The sequence below is a fragment of the Haemaphysalis longicornis genome, unplaced genomic scaffold (genome assembly GCF_048455015.1).
Source record: "Haemaphysalis longicornis isolate Haplotype H1 unplaced genomic scaffold, Haemaphysalis longicornis Haplotype H1 scaffold_2, whole genome shotgun sequence".
In the NCBI taxonomy this organism is placed as follows: domain Eukaryota; kingdom Metazoa; phylum Arthropoda; class Arachnida; order Ixodida; family Ixodidae; genus Haemaphysalis; species Haemaphysalis longicornis.
Genome location: NW_027526295.1, coordinates 84,835,031 through 84,846,065, shown reverse-complemented (window position 1 = coordinate 84,846,065; position 11,035 = coordinate 84,835,031). Strand labels below are relative to the sequence as shown.

General features: G+C 46.0%; 1 protein-coding gene across 1 annotated transcript; it reads right to left on the bottom strand.

Moving 5' to 3' along the window:
- Positions 1-6,727: 6,727 nt before the first annotated feature.
- LOC144168133 (uncharacterized) lies at positions 6,728-10,678 on the bottom strand. Its single transcript, XM_077697184.1, has 3 exons — positions 10,292-10,678; positions 9,462-9,665; positions 6,728-7,209 (listed from the first exon to the last, which is right to left on the bottom strand). The coding sequence occupies exons 1-3, from the start codon at positions 10,319-10,321 to the stop codon at positions 6,871-6,873; spliced, it is 573 nt and encodes a 190-aa protein (XP_077553310.1). The 5' UTR covers positions 10,322-10,678; the 3' UTR covers positions 6,728-6,870.
- Positions 10,679-11,035: the final 357 nt, after the last annotated feature.

The window sequence follows — 11,035 nt, the reverse complement described above, 5'->3', positions numbered from 1 at the left end:
TGGTGCTTGTCGGACCTCTCCGCGAATATTCTACTGCCGCGGAGGTCGACGAAGCAGGTGTGTGCTTCATGCTTGCATAGAAAGTTTTCCTGCGCTTTCGAACGTCACTGTTTCTCTGCATAGCTTGAAAGTGCTTAAATTTATTTCGAAGAAATGCGTACTATATATGCCATTGGCCAGGGCGCTCTTCCTGCCACCTCGAGTTCTAATATCCGCTAATAGGTCCGTCGAAGAAAAATGCGTTACAATGCACTGTAAATACAGCACAATGGTAATTTGGCGAAGTTGGTATTTCTACGTAATGAAAAAGGCGAGAAAAAAACGGCGATGGCTTTTTCATTATGGGCCGTAAATTCACCAAAGGGTTATATGGGTTTTGAGGTCGGGATCGCTACGTGCCCGATCTTGTAAATTCGCGTCTGCCAGGGGTGTGAAGCCTGACATTCGAGGTCACAGAAGGAAATATTGTCGCTCTACCTAGAGCCTTGATAGGCAGAATCGTTGGGTCTCAGAGTGACCCTGTTAGTCACAGTTGAAGAGGAAGCCGTGACATCAAGAAAAACTGTTAGTTGCGACTCAGCACAAAGCAGCGTTGGTGTGTGGCGCTACAGGCATTCCAACTTACGTCGTCTTGTCGTCTTCCACCACGGTTCAATCGGCGCTGCTCAGTCACTGCGCCCCTTCCATTTCCCTTCTAAAAACAACTGCTGCAAACCGCAGGCACGCCCCGCTGGGTGCAACTGCTGTGAAAGCTCGTTAATTCAAACTTCAGGGATTGAAATTTATGAGTAATTCGGACCGTGGAATTTCGTCCGGTCAAGCTCCATATTAGTCAACGGATAAAAACGTCAATGAATTCGAACGCCGGTAGGTTTCGCCACGAATGATCAGAAATACGCGCGCTCGAGAACGTGGCTTGGGGATGACACACAGCAAGGGAAACCCACACCGTACCTTCCCGCGAGGCTACGCCCCCTACAAAACACGGAGGAAAACGGAGAACGATGATAGAATTGGGTAAGACAAATCTATAATACCCATGGGAGATATTTTAGTAGACACACCTTTGCGGACTTCAATGACCTAGACACGAGTGCAGTGTTGTGTGGAGCGCTAATATACGAGGACGTGATTTCTCAGTTTGTCGGCGCAGAACTGGAGCTTTACTAGTGACGACAGAAAGGTGGACGCAGCACCACTACGGCTGCATGCTTGGAAGGCATGGCCGGGTGGAATGCCTACCGCCTCTTCTTCAGTAATGAGTATGATGACAATCTAGAAAGCCTTGCGCTAGATTTGCTTGTTAGTCATCGAGTGCTGGCGCTCACATTCAGGAATAAACATGACACTACAATTACAGAACTTTGCAAACCTGAAATTCCTGACATCCCTACTGCTTCACAGTCGGAATGTATTGGCAAAATTCTGCACTTTCATTTCTTCGAATTTTCGTTAAATCGAAGTGAGTTTGGTACTGCTTGCAGTCCGAATTATCGAGCGTTTTGTGTGTAGCATGTTTCTTACCTTGATATAGAAGTGCGGTCTGACATAACTAGCGGTCGTTGAGAAGTTCTGGGACAGCATTGGAGGAACGAATTCAGTGAAGAATGGAACATTTATTAGAACAAAGAAGGTGATGACTTCTAATGGTGGTATATTGACAATTATGTGTTTACTGCTCGAAGCCGTCAGTACCGATTGCAGGAATACTTCTAGCATACATCGAAAAAACATAGAATATATTTCCAAGACTATTACTCCCCTTGGAATTGTCTATGCTCAGAGCAAAACATTTGGGTATATAAAATTCCGACGTTTCACACGTCCCAGAACGAAGGGGGTGCAGTCACGCCGGAAAAATGTTTTTGAGTAGAACTTTTTCATAAGTAAAGATGTGTCAGCCGGTAGTGTGGCCGCCGGATTCTTCTTTGACGCCGAGGATGAGCGGAATAGGGTCCCTGGAATAGGGTGACTGCAGGGGCCTTGAGCCACCTTAAAGCAGAATGTGTTGCAACGCTTGAAGTCGGGCGGCGTTGGTGTGACGCCTAGGGCCTCTGGTGACTCCTGCTTGGCTGAGCGAGATATCAGCGGAAGTGCGAAGTTCGGTCGCTGAAACCGCAGCCAGCGCCGGCCGGGGGCGATGGATTGAGGCTCTAGGGGCGTCAAGTCACATGCCCTTCTTTTTCATCGCTGTAGCAACATTAACCCTGCCTCATTGAGCGCATGCGCCACATACTTGACAGCAGATTTGAGGGACACCTTTATGGCAGTCTTTCAATAACGCTAGCAACGCAGTGAAACCGCAGCCTTCATACTGGGTGGGATATTTAAGGCTCTCAACTTTACAGACACTTACCAACCGAGCCGTCGCCTTCTTCGGTTCATGGACTGTGATACTGGTGAAGAAAGAGTGCGGGTATCTGTAAAACTTGCACTCCGCAAGCACACATGTCTTGCGGGAAAGCATTAGTGCAACTGGTGAGGCGTTCGGGCAATATACACCGCGATGTCGTCGGCGAGCTTACACCCATGGAGACGTGGTGATAAAAAAACACGCGTCCCGCATCAAGAAGGTAAAAATTACCGCCCATAAAAATTCTGGAAGTTGTCTGTGAAGAGAAGCCGTCGTTGGCGCACTTACGTGTACTCTCGATTTACCGCATCGAATTTCAAGGACATGCATTATGTGACACACATTGTCCCGATTATTTACGATTTATCGAAATTCAAGTGCTTAGTGAGATACCATTAAGCGCTTCCTTGAAGTTCGAATCTCCACAGCTAGATTGTCTTTTGAAATAAGTTGTAGCCGGTAGATTTCGCAAACAACATTGAAGAAAACTACACTCCTGCTGCCTAACCTCGACTTTTATTATACTATTATGTTTTATTCTATCATGTCCCTCTTCCTTCTCCAGACCTACAGTGGTTACGGTGTTAACCCCAGGCTTAGCAAACTTACGCCTGCTGATGGACTTTTCTTTTGATATTTCTAACAAGAACTGCCTAGCCAACTACACTCAACAAAATTATTTTTATTCCGTCTTCTAGTGATCTATTGGTATAGTCTTGCTGGTTGTAGTTTTGTCGTTCATATCTGTTTCGTAATGAGGTCTAACTTAAGTGCTGTGACATGACAAACATTCATTTAAACCTGTATAGCTTACTAATACTTTTGATACCTAAATTTCAGTTCGTAAAATACAGGTTGCGTCCCATGGCCGTGCCACTTATGTATTTGTATGCAAGCACCCAGGATTTGTAAGCAGGAAAAAATACCAGAGGTGTCGCAAGAACAGCCTTGGACACCCAATTTAATTGTGAGAACTCTCGTTAACAGAAGAGAGGAGGTTTGTAAACGGCACATGGCGGTAATAACCACTTTTAAAGTTGAAAAAAACTGAATGGCAACACATTTCAGTTGTTCTAGAGGGGCAGGGGTGCAAATACATGCATAAATTAAGAACAAAATTTCTCATCGGCTTGGTATCAGCCCTTAACAAAGTATTAAACACGTAGGTAAACTATTCGGGATATCTTCTAAACCTCTCAGAGGCTGTGCTTATAGTTCCATTTTCTATCGGCAAATCACATATGTAAAATGTATGTATATTGTGGCATTCTGTTACGTGCAAAACACTTCTTTGTTAAGAGTGAGAGTTTTTATGGGCCGGTTTCCTGGCGGTTTGAAGCCGAATATCAACTGTCATGGCGTATGTAGATAAAAAAGAACCTAGGCAGAAACAGTGACTGTTGGTGTGTGCATTCTTATAAAACTTACAAATTGTAATGCGTCTAGCATTGGGGGAGAGAGGGACAAAAGTGAAAGTTCAAATACTAAAAGCAATGGTGACGTGCCATCAGCCCAAGGTGCCTGGAGTTGTGGGCGCTGGGATAGCCCTCTACACGAGCAGGCGCATATCCTGGAGGTCTAAGGGGTTCACAATGGCCTCCCCCGAAGCTTGTGAGAATAATAGAAGGGACTTTGCGAATGTAGTGTGGTGTGGTCGCAGCCCCTAACTACTGAAACAGGATTCTGGTTGTAAAAGCAGAATAGCGGTTAATTAAAGATGTGGTGCAATGTACCGATTACTAGAATATGAATAGGTGTTCGTCTGAAGGACGCTGAGTTTCATTCGTGTTATTTGATATAAGTTTATGTGCGGCTGGGTAAGTTGTTCGCCCAAACTAGCATGCTGCGGCATTTAGTGTCATGTCATCAGTGGTATCGATGGTGTCAATGGCCATCAAGCAGCCTAACTTTTGTAATACTGTCTCAAGCACCTTATGCCTAATATAAATTTCTCTGGCAGCAGCTTTTGTAAAAACCTGTATCTTCATTTGACCTCGCGTATTAAAACGAGTTTAGAGCCGGTCCCAATTGCAAAGGTCTCAAAGGGTTCCGAGTTCATGAAAGCAATATAACGTGTTATAAAAGAGCTATGGCAGATATTCTTTACAGGTGCTAGAGATATCTTAAGTGAAGAGTCGCTTATGGGGTCCACTGAATGATATTGAAGCGTTATCGAAATCATAATAACGTCGCAATTTTCAGTCAGTCGCGTTCTCGGCACTTTCTTCCGCTATCTTTTGTCTGTACGCAGAAACGGCAGATGTAAACAGTCAAGCTGGTACATTTTCACGAAATTAATGTCCCAAAACCTCCTTTCGCAGGCCTCTGTAGCAGCGGCGACCGCCCATCCTGGTCCGAAAGTGCTGTGCCGTGTATAGCCGCTATTGGAAAATGCGCTGCAAGATAAGCCGGCGACTTTGTTGGAGCGTCGTTCGGAATTCCCTAAAGACTCTATGAAGACAAAATACAACTCTGTTTAATTTAAAAGAAGTGGTCTTTACAATCTCGCTCAGCTCGGTTCTAGCTAGAAACACGTTTTAATCCCAAAACGCAAGAAGTGCTGCAAAAATTTTTAATTTTGCACTACGCTTGCGTAATGGGGAAGATTGACGTACTAGGGGACACTTCTAAAACACAACTATCAGTGTGTTATCTGCACGCTAGCCTTCAAGCTATACAAACAAACGAAGCACGAGGCCACCCCTATCACCCAGTTATGTGTCCTGGCGATGCTTAAGGTAGGCGGCCATCGATCGAACTGTGATGTCAACGAAAAGTTTCCAGAAATTGGCTGGGGAGTCACCACTGCTTCCCATGTTTTCTTTAATATCTCTGTTAGTTGTTCGGAGTTTGCGACAGAATTGGTGTCAGTGTTTTCGGGACAAAGCAGTCTTTTTAAATGAACCCAACTTGTATTTTGTTCTCAAGTGCGCTGTACGCTGTACACAGGGATGGCCCAGTTGTCACAGAGCATGCGATTAGGGAAGGGTATTTGATGACACTTCATAATAACAACAATCACATAAGTTATTACAATAGAAAGGGCCTTGTTTTCCCCAAAACTCATCTGACTGAAGTGGTGGTTCTCACTTTTCTTAATTTGTTGCCTTGATACGTCGTCCTATTGTGATTTACGTGGAACTTCATTACAAAATTCATTAGAATACGTTTACATCACAATTCCTAATAAGATAATGCAACTGTTCCGCCGGAAGAAGGCTTCTGACTGTGACGGTAATAAATACCCACAACCAACAATAATTGTAACCTAGTAGGCGTTGTACGAAGCTTTTTCAGCTGGTACGTTTTATATAACCCCCAAATAAACAAACGGACAAGATCATCGCCATGTTTTTTAAATGCAAAGCATTTGTTAGTCGCACGATGTACGGCGTCGGCGTCGGCGCCGTCCACACGCTCACTGCGCATGCGCGTCGACTCGAGGCGATAGCGAACACTCTCTCGCGAGGGGCATTGGATTGGATTCGATTGGATTGGATTGGATTGGCTTGGCTTGGCTTGGCTTGGCTTGGCTTGGCTTAGCTTGGATTGGATTTGGATTGGATTGGATTAAAGTGGATTCTGTTGAATTGTGTTTCGTCATAGCCGCGGCACGTTGCGTCATAGCCGCGGCAGACGCGCTGGGGCCGGCGCATGTGCAGTACTTTCTCTTCCGCGGTTTCTTCTCCTTCGGGCGCGCTGCGAATATAACCGGTGTGCCGTTCTCCGGCGAACCAACATCCGCGCTTGGCTCAAACACCTAGAGTGCACGCCGCTTTACAAGTACGCCCATGTCGTCATCGACTGGGACCGGCTTACGCAGTCCCCTCAACGTAAATCAGCGGCGGAGCGCGCGTTCGGAATTCAGTCAAGGGCGTCTTTGCTTGGCTTTCGCTTGACGTGACGCTTTGCTTGACTCGACTAGATGCGACACATTTACTCGAGTTCCCCCCTTGGGAAGATGTGGGCGGGTTTTTTTTTGTAATACGTCATATTCATTTTTATCTTGTTTTATTTTTTTATTTTGGAACATTGTTTTTATTTGCCTGTGGTCATCATATAACCCAATCCATTACTTTGTAAGTAATGCCTCTCCTTAAAATTCGTTCTGCGTACGCCACTTGGCAGTGTTGTTAACTTTTTGTCGCAGTCTGTGTGCTATGTTTCATGACTTCGTTTGTTTTTATTCACTGTAATATTTACAAAAGAAAACATGGCACGTGTGTTGATAAAAACCTTCACTTGTGATTTTCCCGTGTTTGAATGCGGGTTTGGGCTTCGGTTCTCTTTCAACTCCACGACCATTATGCTTTCTCAAGTACGGGATCGCCCGATAAACGTACAGACAATAAAGAACAAAACAAAGGAGCAAAATACCTCATAATGTTTTATTTTAGGAAACTGTTTTTTGCATCCAAAACCACATCCCCCCAACCTCTTTCTTGGAGAACCAAACAGCAAACTTTGCAGTTTTGTACAATGGGACAGCTTCGTTACTATAAACTCGGTGGTTTCATTTATCCAGACCAGGAGCCCTGGCGGCCGTAGCCAAACCCGCCGTAAGTGGAGGCGGCCGTGTACGGAGACGAATAGCGGCCGCCACCGGCCGGGCGAGGGTTGGAGTTGAAGACGGCGTCGGCGCTCGCTCCGGGCAGGGTTCCGGGTTCGTTGGTGTCGATCTTGGCGCGGAATCCGCCGGCGTCGGCGACGTAGTTGACGCGGCGGAAGAGGCCGCTGGCGTCCGTGTAGCCGAAGGAGCCGGTCTTGGCGTTGCTGGCGTCTCCCTGCTCCTTGTGGTACGTCTTGGTGCCGAACTCGTCAACGTTGTCGTAGCCGAAGCTGTACGGCTGCGCCGGCTGCGTAAAAAGAAAGCAGAATTTGGGTGTATACTACGAAAAACAGCTACTCTAGTAATTGGTTTGAAATTTATTGCAACTACTATCGTTGCAACTTATTCCCCGGCATGATAATTGTGTTTGATAATTGTGTTTGACGCGGCATGATAATTGTGTTTATCAGCGCTGACCAAGCGGTGCCAGTTCTGTTAACGGCCTCATAAAAGACGATATTCTTTTTCGGGCTACTTAAATGCGAAAATTTTCTTGTCTGTCTGTCTGTCTGTCTGTCTGTCTGTCTGTCTGTCTGTCTGTCTGTCTGTCTGTCTGTCTGTCTGTCTGTCTGTCTGTTATAAGGCGTATCCTAGCAGCCACCATGACATCGTAATTGCGGCGGCCACGTACGGCGCTCGCCTACTGCCAGTTTAGCAATGCGGAAAACGTCTAGGGTGAAAATAATAATCGAACGCTAGAGGTTCTGGGAGAACAAATTTATTTCCTGTCAATTTTGCCCGCATGGCCTATGTTAGAATTAGGCGGACCGACTTTTTGTAGCACGCAAGCGCTGTCAACGGGTCCTCAAACGCCTGAGCAAGTCAATAGCGTCTGTCACCTGGCCTGGAGCGGGCACAGGAGCTTCAGCAGTTTCTGGGTTGTTATCATCCTCTGACACCCCTTGTGTTCCGGGAACTAACTGCACGTTGTCCTCATCGTTCAAAACCTTCGTCATGTCGCTGTCTGTGTCTGTATCGGCGCTCACATATTTGGGAAAGCTCAGTTTTTCAAGGCGTTCGGTCGAAACACATTTAAATTGCTCCATTTTTTGATAAGCCTGTTTCAAGAAGTAATTTGTGAAATCGGTAATGGCGCTGAATCTATTTTGTTAATTCAAGTTAAAAGAATAGGCACCCGCGGGGGAAGCTGAATTTGTTCGTAAGATTGGTAAATCCGTAAGGTCTGGACTCGTTAGATCAAGTTTTAAGTGTACAGTATTACGTTGTACAGTGTATTTTATGTGTTCAGGAAATCAGTGTATACGCTTAGCATCGGCGATTGCGCTCGTCCATGCTGTTGGTGCTGCTCGCACCATATGTCTGCCAGGTGTCTGTGCTTCCTGATTTGTCGCTGTTTACGCAAAATGCGTGCCGCGTTATCTCTATCTTGTGCCGCTCCTCCGGGGTGGTCGCAGGATCGTTTTGACACGCCAACTTCGCGCAGCCATGAGCCATCTTGCCCACCGAGACAAACCTATTCCCAAAAATGCATTCCAAAGGCAGAAAAAAAAAGAATGTGCTGCAGGGGCATGTGGCGGGAGCTTGTTCTTCCTTCGCAGGGGCGGGTTATTGGTGGAGAGCGCGCGCGCGCTACGCCACTCAAAATACTCGGAACTGCTACTAGCGCCTCCTCGGAGGTCTTGTATGAAGCTTACGCAGTGACGTCGTTGTGACGCGTGGCCTCTCATCGTGCTCTCATTGGCTGCAGCCTCCCGACGGGAGCATTCGTTGTCGCACGGGGCAAGCGATTCATCTGGACCGTTAGTCGCACTAGTCACACGTCGGGAGGCTCGTACGACTAGCTCATGACGACAAAAAAGGTCCTCTCGACAGTCGTTACGACCAGTTGCATGAAAACCCCGTGGTGCGTACGCTCATGTGTCTTGCGCTTGTCTTTCTACGATAACTGGAGCGAAGCGATCAGATACGCGTGAATTTTTATAAGCTGACCTGTGCTCTCCGCTCTCTCAAGACGGGTTGGCAGCCGTAGTACCACGAAGTCCATCACAACTGTTTCCAGGCATTCGCCATGCCAAAGTACTACGTAAAGCGAACGGCTAATTGCTTCGATGCATAAAACAATGATTGCCCTGGGGGATAAAGCATAGAGCAATGAATTTAGTATTTTCACGGTTACCGAAGTCATTTTTGGCGCCTATCCCGCATAAAGTGTGGTATAAGAATGTGCAAAGATTCTTTTTGTTTGGTTGATTTATTAACAGAACGTTGCAGATAGGAGTACACGCCAGTGCTTCGCACAGTTATTGTGCCAATTCTTTTGCTCGCAAAATTGCGGCTTAGGTTTACCGGCGGAAGAAAATCAAACCAAATAGCCTCTAATATTTCCATTTTCATATTTCCATTGTTAAAATTGTCTACTTAGGAGTTTATCATAAATTTTTAGGAGTGTTTGCCGCTATTATTTTATACAATGTATTGGCAAATAAGCTTCTTATTTTGCGCTAATTTAAACAAGAACAAATGGAATTGGACACTTACGTAATACTGCTCTTGGCCTGCAAACCGATTTGTTGCTGCAGCGTAGGAGGACCCGAAGCCACCTCCGAAGTTGCCTCCGAATCCACCACCGTATCCACCCCCGTATGCACCGCCAAATCCACCGCCGAGGCCGCTGCCGAAGTTGCTGCCGAATCCGAACCGGCCTCCGGCCAAAGCCGCAGGTACCATGCAGATCAACAAAACCTGCATGATATGTTAGCGCGCTTATAGCTGCAAAAACTGATTTACGTTCATTCCCCATCATGTTCGTGTTTTCGAATTCCTTTGACAGCACTTTACCATAACAGTTATAGAAATATTTTTATCTTCAACGTGGTTTACATCTTATAATTAGGAACTTCGGGGATAGAAATTCGGAATGGAGTACAATAAAATCTGGCCGACAATCTTTGCGGTACTGTTTACTACAGCTTTTACCCTTGCGTGATATTGTGAAGGGAAATAGCGCAATTGAGACTTGTTAATTGAAGTGGAGTGAACAACGCAGCAGAACAGAAAAAAAAAACGTATTTAAAAAGTTTGAAATTGAGTTTCACTCGGCGCTACGACAGTGCAAAATGTTAGAAGGATGTTAGGACGTCGCCCCTAATATTCGTACCACAGAAACATACAAGCAAGAATAAGTCATGCAGCTTTTTTTTGGAAAACACATAGAAACGAGGCGTTCATTGCGTCTGCTGTAACGATTGCACGTGCTCTGCTTGGGGGATGGGATACTTTTTTAGTACATCTGGTTTAGTTGTTAGAAACGTAGCATTAAGTTACAGTAAAAAGAATGCCATAATACACTTAAAAGCCACAGTACGTACCTGGCAAAACGCGCCACAACTGGACTTCATTGCGACGTGGGGCCGACGTACACCTTTAGGACGCAAAATGTGCCGGCAAAAATCCACTGGCTCTTCGCTGTGAAGAGACGGTCTTGACGCTACTTTGCTGCTTCGACGGCACACGGGTAGACTAGAAGGAACTCAGTGCTGTGACCGGCAGTTTACACGGCAGTACGCGCTTTTAAAGCCTCAGCAGCGAGGGTGACACCTATGTCCATTATGCAACTGATCCCAGTGTCTTTCCTTCTCGCAGTTTTGCTGTTTACTGCTGCCGTGCCTCTCCCGCAAACATTGCAACCTTCGTTCTCGCCTTGCAACCGCAAAGAAGAAAATTAAGACCGGAGCGAAAGAATGTAGCCGCGTGAGTGTAACTGGCCATTTCTCCGCTGCGTCGTCACTTACACGCCGACTGTCACGGTTGCGGAATACGTGGATGGTTATTGCTGCAAGCACCTCCTGCCTCAAATTCTTTGCTCATTTCTTCTGAGTTCTCGCGTCCACTTGAGTTACATCCAGTCCTTTTTGTTCTTCCAAATCGCTACGTTTTGAAGCTGCAAGCTGTGGTAACGCTCCAGGAAGATATAATGTATTTGTGAAGTATCAAAAATTCCTTGTGTGTGATGAAATGATTCAAAGCAGATTTTCCTAACTAACTTAATCCCAGTATTGACCTGCCTTGACTGAAGTAATGGACATCTTCACGATTAAAAAAACTCACGTGGA